The sequence below is a fragment of the Crocodylus siamensis genome, chromosome 15, assembly GCF_052110815.1.
Source record: "Crocodylus siamensis isolate JL-2025a chromosome 15, ASM5211081v1, whole genome shotgun sequence".
Lineage (NCBI taxonomy): Eukaryota > Metazoa > Chordata > Crocodylia > Crocodylidae > Crocodylus > Crocodylus siamensis.
The window spans coordinates 51,175,428-51,195,400 of NC_143409.1; the positions used below are offsets into that span (position 1 = coordinate 51,175,428).

Here is a 19,973-nt window from a genome sequence, read left to right on the forward strand (position 1 = left end):
GGACCCAGCACAGCAGGGGTAGCAGGGAGTGCAGTTGGCCCAGCCACGGCTCAGGGTGGGGACTCTGTCCCGGCTCATCATTCTTGATGCGAAATTTGCAAGTATTATGATAGCAATAGCATTGCTAATAGAAACACTAATATGGCTACTACTCTGGATATTAGTTTTACTACTGTTACTTCAATTATTTTAGGTCCCAGCTCCCAGTTGCAGCAAACAGCAGCATAGCATGGGAGCTCCACGGTGTGCACATAGAGGCAAGCAGGTGCCCTCTTAGCGTAGCTGGCAGCGCGTCAGTCTCATAATCTGAAGGTCCTGAGTTCGAGCCTCAGAGAGGGCAGCCCCTTTTGCCCTGCTTCCCAAAGCCCCGTCCCAGGCACACCCTCTGGCTGCTCACATCCACAGCCAACAGCTCTGGAAACTGGGCTGCAAACACTGGGCGCTGTGCCACCCTCTACCTTCAGCGTACCCTGCAGTGCTGCCCAGTTGCAGTCCCACCCTGCCCGTGGGTTGTTTGCCCTCTAATGCTGTCCTTGACCTTATACATGGAAACCCTGAGCCATGTCCAGCTAGTTCAGTCATTAAAACGTGAGACTCCTAACCTCAAGGCTGTGGGTTTAAGCCCCATGTTGGGTGTGTGGCTTCCCTTTTTCTATTCACTGCACTTCTGTTACTGTACCTCCTTCGGGCAGTGGTCTGGCAGAGAGATTCCTTCTCCGGGCTGCTACACTTTGCAGCCCCAGGCATGGGGCAGAGACTACCCCGGGCATGGGGCAGAGACAACCACACACCACCCTGCCCCAGGGAAAAGCCACTGAGGAACTGAAGCAATGGAGGGAGTTGTTAGAGTGAGATCCTGGGACAGTTTTTTCCCAGGATTCTTCCAAAATACAGGGGTTGGGACAATCTCCTCCCCTGCTCAGGATCAGACCCTGTAGCCCGGGGAGGGCATGGACACCACCACGGAGCAAAAACGCGGCTGGGACAGGGAACCTCCCTCTTTGCAATGGAGCAGAGAAGCCTGGTGCCCAGCACACTGCCAGCTCTCCATGTGACCGGCCTCAGGACCCCCTTAGACACGATGACTTGCTCGCGATACGACACATGGGAGATGAGGGCGGACCTGGGGCTGCACAGAGCTGTGGCCGGGCATCTGAATGTCCACACTTCCAGCCTCAGAGAGGGCAGCCCTTTCGTCCTGCTCCTAAAGCCCGTCCCGAGCACCTCCGGCTGTGGAGTTCCTCAGCCGTCCTGCCCAGGCCCCCAAACGACCTTGGCACCTCTGCTCCCCACATGGGTGCTGTCCCGTCCTTTGCTGACATCTGTCCTCCATATGCTGCACCCTGTCCTTCCCTACCTGGGGGCTGTGATGTGCCTACTGCACCCTTTGACCTTACACACAGGGGGCCAAATGTCATGCCCAGCTGGCTGAATCAGTAAAGCATAAACCTCTTAATCTCAGGGCTGTGGGTGCCAGCCCCACATTGAGCATGTCAGCTTTTGATTTCCTATTGACTTTCCTCTTGTTATGGTACCTCCTTGCAGCAGTGGTCTGGTAGAAATATCCCTGGCCTCCCCGCTATGCAGGAAGGCACCTCCCAGCCTCAGGACAATTTTTTCCTGCCGTTCACATGGCTCCGGCCGGGCTGTGCAGCCAGGAGCGAGGGGCGAAAGTCTGTGAAGGGGTCTGGGGCTGAGATGCTGTGGGAGCCACGGGGCTCTGGCCTCGCCTCCAAGTGCTGGTATCGGCAGACCTTGGGGGTAAGGCTGAGGGCCCGTGGAGCAGGAGGTGGCGCTGGGGAAGGGGCTGCCGTCTCTGAGGCTCCAACTTGGGACCTTCACATTAAGAGACGAAGCGCTGCCAGCTGCGTGAAGAAGAGGATGGCAAACAGCTCCCCGTGCCCCCAGCACAAGGCGGGGAAGTGCTGGCATAGGGGGCGCAGGGAGGGAGTGGTGGGGGGTCTTGCCAGGAGACTTTGGGCACCAGGATCCAGGTCTCATTGCCACCACACTGCTCCCCCTGCCTCTGTCCTGCCTGCCAAGGGGAACAATAACGCCGCTTGCACAGGCTGGGAGAGGCTCCAGGCCTTGCAAAGGGAAAAAATGTCCTGGGGCAGGACTGGGACATACCCGCAGCAGAGAGCCGGACACACACAGAGCTCAGCCCCGGCCTTGCCCGTGGGAAAGAGACACGGCAGAGGCTGCCTGCACGGTGGACAGGGTTTCCCCAGTACAGTCTTACTGTAAGTCCTTTTGTCAGCGGCTGAAAATAAGGACACAGTAGGAAGTCCTCTCACACTGGCTTCCATATTTCGGGCCAGACTAATTGACAGGAAATTTCCCATGGAGATAAACTCTCCTGGACCAGCTTTTGCAGGCTCTCCTGGAATCCAGGTGCACATAGGGACACGCAGAAGAGGCTGCAGCTCAGATGAGCAAGAACAAAAGGGGGCTCTGCAATCCTGTGCAGGTGGCAGCCTTGCTGCTACTGGGCTGCGGGACCTGGAGCGGGTTGTGTCTTTGCTCCTGCCCCTCCCGTGCCAGGAAGGGAGCAGGTTTGCATCCTTCTTTATCCCCAAAGAGAGACAGGCGCATCCCATGGGAACTCAGTGGCGCAGCTGCCCCCGTCTTTGGCCTGGGTCACTCCTCAGGAACCTCTGTGGACTTCTCTACAGTGCCCAGAAATGGCTGAACCTGCCCAACTCTCCGAGCTTAGACTCATATCCCCCCCTGCTGCTGCTGCTCTCCCTGCTGTCCCGGGGCAGCGGGGGTGCAGACGAGTCCTGCCCGCTCCCGCCTGGCTGCCAGGTGCTGGGCGCCACTGGGGCAGCAGCCACCGCTGCATCACTCCCGGCTGAGCCCAGCCCCTGCAGCCCTGCGGGAGCCACCGCACAGGACTTCCTCCAAGCATCCTGCGCCCAGGAACAACAGGGAGGCAGCAGCACAGCCGGGCAGGGAAGGGGAGAGGATGTGCACCTAATGGGGCAGTAGGTGCGTGTGTGGAGGGGGAGGCTGACTCTTACCTGCTGGATTGAGTGTCTTAAACCCCCCTGGCAGCGTGGCCTGCCCTCCCCGGTGGGTGCGGGGGAGCTCGGAATGGGAGGCAGCACCCTCGCCACCCCGCAACTCAGTCACACTGAAGGGAAAAGGGCCCTGGCCCGGCACAGGGAAGTCGTTGCAGACGAGCTCCCGCGCGCGTCCTGGACACCGAGGAAAAAGGCAGCGGAGCGCTCGGGGTCCCGGCTTCACCCGGGGGAGACCAAGGTCCCGCAGGCCCGGCAGTGCAGCGGGAGCTGGGGGCAGGAGGGCAGGGCCGCGGGCATGGGAAGGGCGGGCTGTCCTTATGCTGTGGACTCTGGGTCCAGGCCTGGCCCGCGCGGGGCCCTGCGATACAGACGAGGGGCGCTGCCGATGTGCCTGACCCCGCGGGGGAGGCGAGGGCTGGAGCTGCCGGGAGGCCACCAGTTCCTGGCACAGAACAGCCCCCCCGCCTCTGCCCCACCATCCTGCTCTATTTCGCCAGTGGGCAGGAGGGCGGCCGGGAGCACCGGCGCCCCCAGCGCCCCCCCGCGCGCAAGGAGCAGCGGCGACCCGCCGCACCACAGGCAACAGCCGCCCACTGCGCATGCGCTGCCAGCAGAGCAGGGTGGGGCAGCCTCGGGAAAGCACCCACTGCGCATGCCCAACCGGAAGTGGCGCGGGGAGGGGCGGGGGAGTAGAAGCAGAGCAGGCACTGCGCAGGCGCCGCCGGGCCGGTGGCAATCTGTCCGCGGCTCCAGAGCGAGGTGCGCGGGGCGGGGTCAGAGTCAGCCCCGTCCCCGGTCCGAGCCGCGCCGCGCCGCCTCCTTCCCTGCAGAGCGGGGGCCGGGCGCTGCCGGCGGGGCTGAGGCCTCTCCCAGCGGGGGAGACGCGGCGGCGCTGGAGCCCCTGGCACCCGCGGGCCTCCCCTGCCAGCCTGGAGCAGCCCCGGGGCGATGGGGGAGCAGCCCCCGGGCGGGGCCGGGGCAGGACGAGTCCCTCGCGTGGCCCAGGCCGGGATCGGGGCGCGTCACCCGGCAGGACGTGGAACAGGGGCGCGAGCCGGAGCAGGGAGCGCCGGGAGATGCGGGGGCAGGAGGTGAAGCGGCCCGTGCAGCCCCACTGTGCCCGCGGGGCCCCCACAGGCCCCACCGCCGGCACCGGGGCACAGGCTACCCGCGCCGAGGACCTGGCGCTGGCACTCCTGGGACGGCGCTGCCAGGAGGCCGAGGGCCCGGGGAGGTCGGCACCCGCCTGCGGGAGCTCTGCCAGCGCCACAGCAGGGAGCGGAGCAGTGGGGCTGCTGCCCCCGTCTGCATGTGCCTGTGGGATGTCACCAACTGCCCCGTCTCTGCCAGCCCCAGCTCCGCCATGACAGGCTCCTCTTGTCCCCAGGTCGCAGTCAGTGTGACGGTGGAGGAGGTGGCCTTGGACAAGGTGCAGCCCCCCAGGGCACTGCAAAACTCTGGTGGTTTCTGGCTGGGACAAGCACAAGCCCAACCTGCAGATATTTCTCTAGAGGAGGTGGCGGCACCGAGGGAAATCCCAGGGCCTCGGGACCAGGCACCTTGTTGGCCCAAAGAGGAGGAATGTGGTGAGGGGCCGTGTGCAGGCCAGGGGCTGGGTCTGGGGGTCTCGGGGGCTGTCCTGCTTGCGGGGGAGAGGCTCAAGTGTCTACGCTTGCCAAGGGCCGCGCTCTGTCTGTAGGTGGGCAGCTGTGGGGGGGGGCGCCTGGCTCGTCTCGATGTATGTGCAGCACCAATGACCTGATTCCCAGTCTACCAATCCGTGCTCTTTTCTTTGACTGTTTCTCCCCTGGCATGAGCCCTCCATGCCCAGGTTGCCCCAGGACAAGGCCCTTCCTCAGCAGCCAGTGGGGAGCTGTGGCTCTGCCTTTCCCAGCAGCAGCAGGCGCAGCCCCCCAGTGGGAAGGTGTCTGTGCCAGGACATGCAGCTGGGGACAGTGCTCCACTAATGGCTTTCCTTGTCCCCAACTCCCCAACAGGCCACACCTCCTTGGGAGCACTAAACTTGCATTTCTCCACCAACTCCCTTAAAACAATGGGGATCACATGCCTCCCTCCCCATCCCCTAAGCTTCTTTCCCAGGGAGCAGAGTCCCTGTGGGCCCTGACACTGCTGTAATCACTGCCCTGCAGCCCCAGGACAGAGCTGCTGGGGTTCTCTCCAGCTTCTGCTAGCAAGACCGGTGGGACATTGAGTCCTCTGTCTGCCCGCTCTCCCATGCACTAAAGCCTCCAGCTGCTGTAGTCACAGACTAGTACTGGACAACAGGGCGTTCATGTGCTAGGGGCATCAGGGCTGACCTGTGCATTTTCTTCCCTTCCCACAGGTGCAGACACCACGAGCAGAGCTCATCAGCAGCTTCTTGAACAAGGGCTTGCAAACCTGGAGCTGCTGAGGACTTCCCCAGGGAGGCTGGGGGAGCGGGAGCCCCTGAGCCCTGAGCTGGGCCAGCTGCAGAAGGAACAGGGCAGGCCGGCAAAGCAGGGGGAAAGCACGGAGGTGAGCAGGGCACCAGCTCCAGTGGGCTGCACCCACAACCCATGTCAGTCAAAAATGGAAGATTTTGCAGATCTATGTGTCATGGCCCATCCTGCACACAGCTGTCACAGGCAGGGATTGCGGAGAAGGTGGTGGGGGCTGAAGGCAGCTGGAGCAGGAGACACTGATGGGGTAACGCTTGTGGCTACAGCTCCTGGAGGTCTTTGAGGATGTGGCCGTGTATTTCACGCGGGAAGAGTGGGAGCTCCTGGAAGATGCAGACAAGGGGCTTTACCGGGACCAGATGCTGAGGAACTGTGAAACCCTCATTTCCCTGGGTAAAGCTGTTTCCTTCTTCTCCTTGTTGCCATGTCAGCTGTGTCGCTTATTGTCTTCTCCCTGCTTCTGAGCACTCTCATCCCTGTGTACCTTTCCCTGATGCTTGAAATCCACATCTTCCCCCTGGCTCCATGGGTGACCAGGCCTCTCTGGCATTTCGTATCAACATCTGCTCCTTTTGATCTGCCTGCCTTGAGCTGATCTTTCCTGTTCTTGTAGCTCCCGGCTCTTCCATATAGTCATTTCTTGGCAAGGGGGTCTCCCATTTTAACATGGTTGTGTCATCTGCAATTAATTGGGCAAAAGAATCCACCCCCGAACTGCTTTGAGTCCCACCCCATTCCCTGCCCTCCCCCCCCCGCCAGTTCAGATGCGACCCTCCCCTGCCATTGGTTCGGGCCTGACCCTCTTCCGCCCCCACTTGCTGCCGGTTTGGGACCGACCTCCTTCCCCGCTGCCGTCAGTTGGCGGTGACCCCATTCCTCACCACTGCCAGTTCTGGTCCCACCATGTTGTCCCCTCCTTCCCACTGGTTTGGGTCTGACCCCCCTCCCCCACTCTCCCCTCCACCACTCCGAGTCTGTCTGGCCCACTTCCGCCTGCCTGCCTCCCCTCCCTGCTCCTCTGCATCCCTGCCAGCCACCTCCCGCAAGGCACCCCGCTGTGTGGCAGGCCTGACCCCAGCCAGTCCCTGCTGCCTGCCGCCTCCCACTTCCTGCCGGCTGTCATGGGGGATGGACTGGGTATGTTCAGCCAATCAGTGCCTGCTGTCTTGGCAGCGCGTGCATAGTTGGCCCAGAGCGTTAGGGACAGACGGACAGACTTCTGGGAGATCTGGCAACTTGACAAAACCAGATTCAATTTTCCTTCCAACATCTCCGTCCCTGGGGAATCTGTTGGTCTTGCACCCTTTTGATAAAACCTCAGAGTTGTTGGTGATTTGTTTCCTATTACGGTCCCCCTACCACCTGGGTGACAAAAGCCATCATCTATCAAATGCTTCTCCCTGCAGTGCCTTCTCTTTCATCCCAGAGGTTCACCCTCGCCTGAGCTTTAAGGCCCCAGTAGTATCCATGAGTTCGTTGGATCCATTCCCCAGATCCCAGATGGTTATTTTGCAACCAGGACTGAATCTCAAACTCGCTTTAACCACTGCCCCAAACAGGATATCAAGGCCCCACACCCGACTTAATCCGCTGCATCCAGCAAGGACAGGAGGAGCTCTGGGTCTGTGGTGATAAGGACCATGGGGAAATCTCAAGCTCTGCACACCTGTGGCTAGGTGAGTTGTGGCTGTCCCCTCCCCCAAATCCCTTTTCAGAAATGCTCTGTGTTCACAGTGACGAGGCCTGAAACTTGCAGACCTGCCCTGCGCTGCCCTTCCAGGGTGCTGACCTCGCCTAGTTGATGCTGTAGTGTGTGCAGGCAGGTGGCTTTCCCATGCCCTGAAACTCCAGACTGTGGAGACGAGCGGTCGTTCACTTCTGCCCTCCTCTAACTACAGCTGCTGGGGAACAACCAAGTTTGCTGCCTGGTTTCCATTGGGATACCATGATCTTAGATTTCCATCTTCATTCAGCAGTGTAAGAGTTGACTCCTCAGCCCAAAGTAGCCATGCCGCTTAACAGCCTGTCCCGGGCCATGATGGGATGTGTAGTTCCCCTTAAATCAGCATGGTTGCGTGACGTGTGTAGCCATTATTGTAGGACACGAGAGGCTGGGGCTATGCCTGGTATGTCCTTGTAAAGTTGACCTGGAACCCAGAAAGTGTTGAATCCTGGTCTCAGCCTGTATTTGGATGGGTCTGTGGGGTGAGTGTGATTTACAAGCTTTCATGTTGCAGGGGGAAGTGAATCCCCCAAGGCTTGTGCCACTGAGTTTTGTCTCTGGGCCGGGAGTGTCACAGGACCTGGGACTCAGCACAAAGTCCACATGCAGGTTAATGCCAAAGCCTTTGTCCAGTGCAGATTCTGGTGATGTGCAGGCCTCCTGTGCTTCATCAGCAGAGGGAAGCCCCATGGGCTCGTTCCGTGCCCCAGAACTTTCCCTGGAAGCAGATAGTGTTGCACTTACAAACTGGATTTTTAACCTAGTGCTTTAAGAATTGACACAACACCTTGTTGATGAATACCAGAAAGACTTGCTTTAAGAACTACTAACAGATTACAAAACTAAGTTAAAAAGATTCTTTCCCAATATCAAATAAATGAGCTGTATTACCACACAGTTGTCTTATTGGAGCCAGTGACTCTAGTCATGCAGGCCAAAAACTGGTTCAAGTCTTCAGCCCTCTCAAAGCGTGGATCCATTGCCTTAGTCCAGCTGGGGGCGCGTTACAATGTCCCTTTTCCCTCTGGAGAAGACGTCCACCATCTGCTGGCACTCTGTCCTTGTTATACTTGTTCAGTTGTGTAGCTTCACAGCATTTTTTCTTGATAGTTGGTTAATCAAAGTTTGAACAAAGCAGGCAAGGATAGAATTAACATATTGCAATGATATCCTGTTTTGTGTGCGTGTTTGTGATGCTTGCAAGCTTTTGTTCAGTTTTGTAATGGGATGGGTATTGATTGAATGAGATGCCTTCAGGAAGTTTATTACATAATGCTGCCTTTCAGTAGTTATTTTAATAGTGGAGCTGCATCAAATGATTTATGAAAAAAATCTTGACAGACATTAAATGCCTGTTTTGAGAGCAGTGGTTTGATTTACAAGCTTCTTTGGCTGCGTGAGATACCTCTTATTAGACCAAAGCAGGTTTGTTAAAATGTAAATGGAGATGAAAAGAACAACAAATAGGTTTGAATTTCAGGAAAGTATCCTGGTTTAGCATAATAAACATTTAGATACTGACTGCCTGTTTTGAGAACTGTACCCTAATTAATAAATGCGAATACAAGGTAGTGAGTATCAAAGGCCACTAGGGATAATAAGTATGAGTTAAGTTGGGGTTAGATACAGTCAGTGAGTAGACTGACTTGGCATAATAAACGTTGGGTACATTAGTAATGTAACACAGGAGATGTGATCAATCTGGGATTGTTTTTTTTTTCACATTGTCACAGCGACTATCTTGCATTTTTATACAAAAGGTATTGTTTTAGCATTTTAATTTAAATTTTATGTGTAGGTTTGGTCAAACTTTTACAGTTATCAGGTAGGACACAAAAACCTGCTCCTTCCTAAAGGGAGAGGCACAGCTCTTAAATCCTCCCCTGCCAAAGCAGGCTTTGAAAGTAGGAGGGATGAACCATATGGGCTTTTTCTACCAAGTAATACCAGCTGGAGTAATGTAAGGCCACATTTCCAACACGTCTTTGACTGCTGTTGAGCCCCAAAAATCCATTGTGAGGCTGTTAATCCTACTACCAGGTGAGAAGGTGGCGCTGACCTCCACCGAGCAAGGAATATTAGCCTGCCACAGGGGCTTGTACCTTCCTCATCCCCAGCACTTGAGGTTGGGCAGGAGACCTTGTTCTTGTAAGGAAAGGCAGGTGCCCAGGTCCAGTTATGCTCAGAAGCCTGTCACAGTCGCTGTGGAGGGAGTTGCAGTGTCTGGCCATATGGCAGTGGGCCAGGAACTAACTTGGAGTTTCTCTTCCCCACACAGGAGGTACCTGGCTGCTGAGCAGACCAAAGGAAGGACCTACAAATCTGGAGTCATCCAGGAATACCCCAGGGAGTTTGGGCAAGACAGAGTCTGTGAGACTTGAGGACAAACAATGCCTCAAGAGCCTGGGGAAGCCCCAAAAGCAGAAGGAGAATACAGCAGTGACCCAGGTGCCATCTCTCCTTGGGAGTGAGAGTGAAGGAGGAACAGAAGCCAGAGAGAGCCATGGGTGCAAGGAAGGATTTGTGGAGCTGAAGAGCCATGAAGCCAAGTTCCGCTGGAGAGAGACCCCAAATCTGAGGCGAGCCAGCAGGAAGGGTCTCAGAGGGAAGCAGGAGCTCACCACCAAGCCCAGGGGCAGAAGCCGCCCCTGCCCTGAGTTCTGGAAAAGCTTTAGCTTGCCCTCACTCCTGGCTCTGCACAAGATAAGCTACATTGGGGCAAAGCCCCACCTATGTGCCAAGTGTGGGAAGGGCTTCACCTGTGTCTTTGCCCTACCTGCTTATTGCAAGATGCATTCTGGAGAGCTTCCCCACCACTTAACCAGATTTGGGAGGAGCTTTGTGTGCCAGTCAGAAGTAAGAAAGCACCAACATGTGCATAGGGGCAACTGTCAGTACCATTGTGTCACATGTGGCAAGAGCTTCACTCGTTTATTTTCCCTGGCTCAGCACTGGCACCTTCACACAAGAGATAAATGGCATCAGTATCGTGAGTGTGGGAAGCATGTCACACGTTCAACCAACCGGGCCAAGCACCAGCTCATCCACACAGGGCAGAAACCACATCCCTGTTGGGTGTGTGGGAAGAGTTTCACCCAGTCCTCCCACTTGTCCAACCACCAGTGCCTCCACACAGAGAAGAAGCCACATCAGTGCTCTGAGTGTGGGAAGAACTTTATCCGCTCCTCCAGCCTGGCCAACCACAAGTGCATCCACAAAGGGGAGAAGCCACATCAGTGCTCTGTGTGCGGGAAGAGATTCCGTGAATTATTCAACCTGACCGTACACCAGCGCATCCACACAGGGGAGAAGCCACATCAGTGCTCTCAGTGTGGGAAGACCTTTACCCATCCCTCCAGCCTAGCCTACCATCAGCGAATCCACACAGGGGAGAAGGTGCATCAGTGCTCTGAGTGTGGGAAGAGATTCCGTGAATTCTCCCACCTGACCAAACACCAGCGCATCCACACAGGGGAGAAGCCGTATCAGTGCTCTGTATGTGGGAAGAGCTTCACCCGCTCCTCCAGTTTGGCCAACCACCGGCACATACACACAGAACAGAGGCCGCATCAGTGCCTTTATTGTGGGAAGAGATTCCGTGAATCCTCCAGGTTGACCAACCACCAGCGCATCCACACAGGGGAGAAGGTGCATCAGTGCTCTGAGTGTGGGAAGAGATTTCGTGAATTCTCCCACCTGACCAAACACCAGCGCATCCACACAGGGGAGAAGCCATATCAGTGCTCTGTGTGTGAGAAGAGTTTTACCCGCTCCTCCAGCTTGGCTGTGCACCGGCACATACACACAGGGGAGAAGCCACATCAGTGCCTTGATTGTGGGAAGAGATTCAGGGAATCCTCCAGGCTGACCGAACACCAGTGCATCCACACAGGGGAGAAGGTGCATCAGTGCTCTGAGTGTGGGAAGAGATTTCGTGAATTCTCCCACCTGACCAAACACCAGCGCATCCACACAGGGGAGAAGCCATATCAGTGCTCTGTGTGTGAGAAGAGTTTTACTCGCTCCTCCAACTTGGCTGTGCACCAGCGCATACACACAGGGGAGAAGCCACATCAGTGCCTTGATTGTGGGAAGAGATTCAGTGAATCCTCCAGGCTGACCGAACACCAGCGCATCCATACAGGGGAGAAGCCGCATCAGTGCTCTGTGTGTGGGAAGAGCTTTGCCCAGTCTTCCAACCTGGCCACGCACTGGCGCATCCACACAGGGGAGAAGCCGCATCAGTGCTCTCAGTGTGGGAAGAGTTTTACCTACTCCTCCAGCCTAGTTATGCACCAGCGCATCCACACAGGGGAGAAGCCACATCAGTGCTCTCAGTGTGGGAAGAGCTTTGCCCGCTCCTTCACCTTGGCCATTCACCAGCGCATCCACACAGGGGAGAAGCCACATCAGTGCTTTGATTGTGGGAAGAGATTCAGTGAGTCCTCCAGCCTGACCAAACACAAGCGTATCCACACAGGAGAAAAGCCACATCAGTGCTCTGAATGTGGGAAGAGCTTTACCAGTTCCTACAACCTGACCATACACCAGCGCATCCACACAGGAGAAAAGCCACATCACTGCTCTGACTGTGGGAAGAGCTTTGCCTCTTCCTCCAGCCTCGCTATACACCAGCGCATCCACACAGGGGAGAAGCCACATCGGTGCTCCGAGTGTGGGAAGAGTTTCCGTGAATTCTCCCACCTGACCAAACACCAGCGCATCCACACAGGGGAGAAGCCATATCAGTGCTCCGAGTGTAAGAAGAGCTTCACCCAGTCCTCCCACCTCACCGTACACCAGCGCATCCACACAAGGGAGAAGCCGCATTAAAGTTCTGAATGTGGAAAGACATTCAGCAATTCCTTCAGCCTGACCAAACATGACTGCATCCACACAGGGGAGAAGCCACATCACTGCTCTGAGCACAGGAAAAGATTCAGTGATTTCTGCAGCCTCAGCAAACAAGTGCATCCACATAGGGGAAAAGCCAAATCAGCTCTCAGAATGTGGGAAGTGGTTTACCTGTTCTTCCAACCTGCCCAAACTCTGGTGCATCCACAGAGGAGAAGCCACATCAGTGATCTGTGTGAGGGAAGAGCTTCATCCAGACCTTCAGCCTGGCATTCTGCCAGTGCATCCCCACAGGCTAAAAGCTACATTATTGCTTTGTGTGTGGGAAGAGCTTTGCCATATTCTCCCATCAATCTGTCAGGTTTTGCTTCTCAGCCTCCCTCCAGAGTTATGCATACCTTGGTGTACGTCACCCCCCTGCCCTCCTGGCCTTAGCTGCACTCTATAATCCAGTCTTTGATCAGAAAGCTGTTGTAATGAACATGGTATCCCTGTGGCTGGGCTCTGTGCCCTCTCCTCAACTGAGATGTGAATTGAGAAGAGCCCAGAAGCCTTTCCAGGGCAGATCTCTCAGGGTTCCCAACCTCTTCCCTTTGCCAAGGGTTCACCAGGGGTTGTTGCAAAAAAAAAAAAGAGTTGGTTTTACTGAAGGCCTCACTTCTGTGTACTGCTGTGCAGCAAGGGCACAGCCCTTTTGAAGTAGCCTGTGGCCAGGGGGCAATAGAGTGCCTTTTCTTAGGGAAATGGGGGTTTGGGGGAAGGAGGTACAGGCTGTGGCAAGTCCTGCCTCCTGTGTAAGGTCACAGTAAGTGTTAGACCCTGACTCCATATGGCATCCAAAGACTAGGGAGGTGACAGTCCAGTTACTTGTGGATCCTGTTACTCATTAGCCCAAGCCGAGCAGGGAGCAAACACCAGCACACAATCCTCGCAACAGCTGTATTCAGAATGGAGACAGCTTCGGGCAAGGGGCCTCGCGCCATTAGAGACGGGGTCCTCCAAACAATGGGTTTTCCTTTCAGTTATACACTGGTTTATACTTAGTAACATTCACTCCTCCTTTGTCCCACCTTCTGTTCCTTCAGAAAATGGTTGGCACAGTAAAAATGGTTACTTAGCAGAAGTAAATGGCTGGTTTAGATATCATCCTGCTTTGTGGTCATCAGCTCTGCTAGGCCGCAGGTCATGCCTTGTATTCAGCTGCAAATCCAGTGCTCTCTAATAATCCAAATGATTGTCACCCTAACAGGAAGTATGAGGTCATTGTCTTGGTGAAATGCAGCTTGTTATCATGTCTGCGGAATGTTCCCTGATTGGTAGAATCACAATAGACCATGTCTCATGCCCAGGAACTTGCTTTGGATTTTGTCTGGAGAAGAACAAGAGAATCCAAGGACCTAGAGACACCCTGGGTACAACACCCTGGGATGCTAGTCCAGCTCTGGCACCACTGCCTTTCCACTGTCCCTGCCAAATAATCTGTTAGAGCAGAGAAACGGGTCCTTCTGGCATGCTGGGCCAGCTGGAAAAGCTAAGTGGGGTATCTGCTTGGTTTGTGGGCACAACCTGAGTGAATGATTGTATTGCCAGGGAGGACCCACACCTTCCAGCATGTCCAGGCTCCCAGTTGCAGCCAAACAGCAGCATAGGCAGGGTGTCTAAGGTGTGAGTGAAGGCCAAAGTAGGTGCCTTCTTAGTGCAGCTGGCAGTGCATCTTTCTCATAATCTGAGGGTCCTGACTTTGAGCCTCAGAGAAGGCAGCTCTTTTGCCCTGTTCTGAGGCCAGTCATGAAAGGAGATGTTTCTTATCATATGTAATGCAGGACATCAGTCTCCTAATCTCAGAGTCCTCAGTCTGAGCCTCACAGAGGGCAGCACTTCTGCTTCTGGTCATCCACAAACCAAATCTGCAGGCTGGGCGCACCCAGGAAAGGGAACCCAGCAGCTACTCACCAGACAGCCTTACTGTGGAGAGGGGACACTAAGACTTCCCCTGGGAACAAAGTGCTGCAGTCTTGGAGAAAGTCCAGCTCTTCCATTTCCACTGGAGCCGGGAGCAGCTCTCCTGCCTCAGGCTGGGCAGCACAGATCCTGAGAGCTCGAAACCAGAGACCTCCCTCCCTGGACCATTGGGGAAGTCCTAGAAATACAGCCTGCTCCTTGGCACAGGCTCCAAACCATGTCACCAGCTTCGCAGGCAGCATCTCCACAAAGATAAGAAGGACTGATGGTGCTCTGCACAATGCAATGGGAGATGCACACCCAACGTCTGCACAAAACCCTCTTGAGACCCCCATAGCCTACAGGCAAAAACAGGACAGGTGGGAATGTGTTTCCTGACCCCAGAGGGAGCTGCCATTGTCCCCTTATCCAAACTCTGTGCCAGTGCCTGGGGAGGGGAGCGGGCGGGTTTGGTGGTGGGTTGTGCTGGCCTTTGAGCTCTGCCTCACCTTTGTGGGTCCTTGGTCCTGGGGCACAAGAAGTGCATGGAAACCTTGAAAGTCTTTGCTTGGCCAAGAGCTTTTCTGTGCCCGGGAGGGCTCTGTTGGAGGCAGGAAACAAAGGGGATGAGGTGGGATCCAACACCCATGTCTCAGCTCTTTGTCCACACACCCCATGCAGGGAGAGCTGCGCTCTGCCCCTGCTCCTCCACTCGCTCCATGGACACTCCTGCGGGATGCTCTGCAGGGCAAGCGCCACAAGCACAGGGATGAGCAGGGAGGACTCGGCACTGAACGAGCCTGAGAAGTGGTTTGACGGAGTGAATCCTTGGACAGTGGATCACTGAGCAGACAAGACCTTGGCCAATCCGCACTTGAAAGATGAGATCCCGTCAGGTGCCCCGAGGTCTTCCCAGTGTGCCAGAGACAAATGCGGTAAGACAGGCAGCCTAGAGACAAAGAGTCTGCCTGTCCTGGACCAGTGCAAAGGCATCAGGAGTAATGGGAGAAAGGAAACCAAAGGCCACGTGGCAGTGCCGTGCCCGAGGGAATACACAGGGTGGACTCAGCGGTGAGCACACCTGAGAAACAACTCCCGTCAGTCCCTTCCTCTTAGGGAAGGTGGGAAACGGCCTGGAGGAGCAGAAAAGAAGCATCTGGGTGGAGTGTGGGAACGTGGCAGTGGCTCCAGGAGGCTTTTGTCCAAACGACCGTCCCAGCCCCGGCTGCATGAGCAGAGCTGCAGGAGGTGCACAGAAATTTCCTCACTTCTGCTCCCACCCCCGAAACACCCGGGCCTGTTGGAGCCCCGTACTCCCGGGGAAGCAGAAGCTCCCGGACCGAGCCAAAGGTGGTGGCTTTTCCTTTCCTATTGACTATGCTTTTGTTGCTGTACCTCCCTGAGGCAGTGGTCCAGCAGAAAGATCCCTTCCCCTGGCCATCCTGCTCTGCAGCAGCGCATCGCCCCGGGACATCTGTTTCTTGCCATTCATGTGCCTCAGGCTGGGCTGTACAGTCTCAGATGTGGGGCAAGACCCTGCGAGGGGGCTGGGGGCTGTGACATTTGGGGCCCCATGGGGATCAGGAGTGGGGCTCAGGCCTTGCCTCCAAGTGCTACTATCAGCAGGCCTTGGAGCAGGAGGTGGTGCCCAGGACAGGGCTTTAGAGGCAGGCAAAAGGGCTGCTCTTTTGAGACTCCAATTTGCAACCTTCAGATTAGGAGACTGAAGCACTGCAGCCTGCACGAAGAAGACGATGGCAAACAGCTCCCACGCCGCTTGGAGCCCGGGCACAAAGCGGGAAGCGCTGGTGGAGGGGGCGCAGGCGGGGAGCAGCGGGGTGTCTCGCCGGGAAGCTCCGGGCACCGGGTGTTGCTGCTACCACGCTGCTCCCCTGCCTCTGTCCCGCCTGCCAAGGGGAACAATTGCTCTGCTTCCACATGTCAGGGGAGGCTCCAGGCCTTGGGCGGGGAAAAAATGTGCCGGGGCAGTGCTGGGATGTGCCTACAGCAGAGAGCGGGGCACACGCAGAGCCCAGCCCTGGAAAGAGCTGCGGTGGAGACTGCCCGCGCGGCCCCGCTCCGGACCGGCTGCGTGGCAGCGGGACAACAGTGGTGCTCCTGGGCAGTGCGATCAGACCCAAGGCAATGCTTTCCTCTGGCTTCAGGAGGTTTCACGGCAGAGACACCTCATGTGCCTCCATGACAGGCCTTGCTTTCAAGCGCTAGTATCAGCGGGCATTGAGGAGTGAGGGCTGAGGGCGTGTGGAGCAAGAGATGGTCCCTGGGAAGGGGATTTAGGACCTGGCCAAAGGGCTGCCCTCGGTCAGGCTACAACTCTCACCCTTCTTATGAGGAAGCGCAGGAGCTGCCAGCTGCACTAAGACAGTGATGTAAAACAGACCCCCCAGCCCCTCTGAGCTCTGGGCACGCGGAGCAGGGTGGGAGTGGGGGGGGTGCAGGCACTGGGATCCAGGTGTCAGTGCCACCGTGCTGCTCCCTCTGCCTCTGTCCGGCCCAGCTGGGGTTGCTTCATGCCAGGAGAGATTTCCCTCATGGTTCCCGGGCCTCCTGTGCCAGTATGTAACAGCTTTGCCCCTGTCGGTGGTCCAGCTACTGTTCAGAGACACAAGACCCTTGTCCCCGTGCTCCACGGGGGCCTCCTGGGGACAGAAACTTCACTCCTGGGTCTCGGCAGGCAGCACACGGCTTGGGGCAAGACAGCCCTGACCTGGGCACATCCTCTTCCTCTCCCTTCCTCTCCTGCCCTTGCATCTCTGCTCCTCCCCAGACAGCGCTGCTAGCACCCGTTAGTCTTTGCACTCCACTCTGCACTGCTCTGCTGCAGCCCCTCCACTCCCACCAGGAAAGCCCTTCCTCCCCCTCTCTGTTTTGGTACCATGGGGGTGGGGGACAAAGACTGCCCCCAGCCGTGAGAGCCTGCAAGGAGAAGGGGGACTGCAACCCCTCCCAGCCTGACGGCAGCACAGCACAAGGGCACGGAGGTGGGGAGCAAGGCACCTTTTATTGCAGCCGGCCTTAAAAGCTGAAGGTCCTGAGATGCTCCCAGGCACCACCTTTGGGTGCCGAGTTCCTTATCCCTCCTTGCCAGGGCCTGCGCATGCCCCTGGCACCTCTTCTCCCAACACAGGGTGCTGCCCTGTCCTTTGCCGACCTCTGCCCTCCACATGCCCAGCCCTGTCCCCTGCTGCCCATGGGCTGTCACCTGTCTGCTACCTGCTTTGACATCATACTTGGCAGTGAATTTTGCACCTGTCTACCTGCATTGGTAGAGCATGAAACTTAATCTTGTGGGTTCAAGCCCCATGGTGGGCTTTTGTCTATTGACCTTGTTTCTGTTAGCGGACCTCCTTCAAGCAATGCTCTGGCAGAGAGGTCCCTTCCCCGGGCCACCCCGCTCTGCAGCAAGGCACCTCCCAGCCCCAGGACATCTCTTTCCTGCCATTCAAGTGGCTCAGGCTGGGCTGCGCGGGTGGGGGATGAAACCCCATGAAGGGGCTGGGGTGGGGGAAGCAGCAGGGCTCAGGACTTGCTTCCAAGTGCTGGTATCAGCGGGCCTTGGGGGCCCGTGGAGCAGGAGGTGGTGCCCGGAGCAGGGCTTTAGGAGCAGGCAGAAGAGCTGCTCTCTGTGAGACTTGAAATCAGGACCTTCACATTAGGAGACTTAGACACCACTAAGTAGATGATGGCAAGCAGCTCCCCACGCTCCCCTGAGCCTGGGCACAAGGGAAGGGCTGGCGGAGGGGGCCCAGGCAGGGAGTGGCGGGGGGGTCTTGCCAGGACACTCCAGGCACCGGGATCCGTGTCTCATTGCCACCGTGAGGCTCCCCCACTTCTGCCTCTGTCCTTCCTGGCTGCAGTTGCCTAATGCCAGGAGAGATTTCCCTCACTGTCCCTGGGGCTCCTTTAGTGGGATCCTTCACTTTTGCCACCACTTGGGTACAGCTGCTGCTCAGAGTGACTCCGCGCTCCGCAGGGGTCTCCTGGGGACAGAAACCTCCCCTTCGCCCCGGCCCCCTTCACTCCCGAGTCATCCTCTTGGTGAAATGCAGCATGTCTGTGGCATTTTCTCTGATCATTAGTATCCCCGTACAATGCATATTGTGGGGGGAACGTGATTTGGCTTCTCTTGGTCTTCTCCAGAGAAAATACAAGGCCCCAGAGACATCCTGGGTGACACCCTGGGACCCGACTCCCGCTCCGGCAGCACCGCCTCTCCCTGCCCTGCCAAACAGGCGGTGTGAGAGCAGAGAGGCAGGTCCCCCTGGGCCACTGAGCTAGCGGGCAAGGCAGATTGGGAGAGCTGCTGGGTTTGAGGGCACAACTGTCAGCCCCTGCTCATGTGCCCAGGAGCCACCCAGAGCTCGAGCTGCCTCTGTCTTCTCACTAGGGACAGCCACCGGACCCAGGCCAGGGGAGACACACGTGGGTGTGAGTGCACATTAGACTCATGTCCCCTTTCTCCTTCTGGTCCAGGGAAGCTTGCTGTCTCTCTTTTCCAGTGCCCCGACATGAATTTAAACAGCCACTCGTTGTGGGGGGTTGGGCGGACGACTGCCTGCGCTCTGCTCACGTTCTTTCCTCGGGCTCCCGGCTTTAGTGCTGGGCGCACGGAGCTGGGCGGGAATCCCACCTCCAGCCCCCTTCTGCTACATGTGTCAGGGGGGTTCCTGTTTCTAACCCTTCCTCTGAGACATTGGGTGTGTGGGTATTGAGCTGTACTGAACCTGTCTGGAAAGGCTGTGAGAGGCCTCTACATAAGGACAGTAGTAGTCATTATGACTCTTGCTATCACTGCTACTTATTATGCTACTTATTATTATGATTGGTAGTATTAGAATTTATAAAAATAAAATAGAAATAATCCTATTGCTATAATAATTGTAATGATAATAGCAATGCTAGCAGTAATGTTATTACTGTTACTACTACTGCTATTAAAATATTTTAATACAATAAAAAGTTTGGTCTGTCTGCCTGTCTCGCTCTAGGCCAACTGTGCGTAAGCACAGAGAGGGCAGGTGGTGATTTACTGCTCTGCCCAGGCTGCACAGGCCCAAGTATGCTCCAGTGCCTGGGATGTTTCGCGGTGGGAAACATGGCCTGGCCCTATGCCTGAGTGCTAAGTGGTGTGGCATGGTGGCAGCGCCTCCCTGCCATCCAACCCAGATGCCCCACAGAACAGCTGGCAGGGACAGGGAGGAGAGGCGAGGCAGGTGGACATGGGCTAGGCTGCCCCTTCCCCTGTGCCTGGGTATGTTGCCTGGCACTGGTGGCTGCCATGAGTCCGCTGACCCCTCAGCCTCACCCCAGCCCCGGCCCTGCACTGCCCAGCGGGACCCAGGGCTGGGGGCCAGAGTGGAGCAGGCCACAGCTACACTAAGGGCAGAGGGGATGAAGCCCCTTGGAGCCCCCCATCACCCTCTCAAGGTTGTCCCTGGGAAGCTCCTGGCACAGCCCAGTGACTCCTCCAGGGGCATGGTGCAAGGATGCAGGGAGTGGGATTCAGCTGAGCAGGGGAGGAGGAATGGGGTCAGATCTACCACGGGGGAAGTGGGGAGGAGGAGTTTGGATCTGATGAAGGGGGATGGGGTTGGACCTGCAGCGGTGTGTGGACGTGGGTCGGACCTTGCAGGGGGTGGGGATGGGTTGGACCCAGCACAGCAGGGGTAGTGGGGCATGGGGTTGGCCCGGCCACCACAGGAGCCTAAGTCCCTCCCAGCCGGTCATTCTTGATGGGAAATTTGCAAGTATGATAATAGCAATAGCATTGCTAATAGAAATACTAATATTGCTACTACTCTGGGTATTAGTTTTACTACTATTACTTCAGTTAGTTTAGGTCCCAGCATATCCCAGCTGCACCAAACAGCAGCTCAGCATAGGAGTAAGCCAGTGCCCTCTTAGTGCAGCTGGCAGCGCATCAGTCTCATAATCTGAAGGTCCTGAGTTCAAGCCTCAGAGAGGGCA

The 19,973-nt window shown here is 56.6% G+C and overlaps 1 protein-coding gene and 2 non-coding genes across 3 annotated transcripts; all 3 read left to right on the forward strand.

The window, feature by feature from the left end:
* The first annotated feature begins 267 nt into the window (after positions 1-267).
* Positions 268-340, forward strand: TRNAM-CAU (transfer RNA methionine (anticodon CAU)). The gene has a single exon. It is a non-coding gene; the product is annotated as a tRNA-Met (tRNA).
* A 2,756-nt stretch (positions 341-3,096) lies between these two features.
* Positions 3,097-13,396, forward strand: LOC149852757 (uncharacterized). Its single transcript, XM_090028409.1, is given in 6 exon segments — positions 3,097-4,612; positions 5,371-5,543; positions 5,734-5,860; positions 7,027-7,143; positions 9,469-12,005; positions 12,007-13,396. Coding segments are annotated over 6 exon segments (4,530 nt in total). The 3' UTR covers positions 12,067-13,396.
* A 6,504-nt stretch (positions 13,397-19,900) lies between these two features.
* Positions 19,901-19,973, forward strand: TRNAM-CAU (transfer RNA methionine (anticodon CAU)). Its single transcript has one exon. It is a non-coding gene; the product is annotated as a tRNA-Met (tRNA).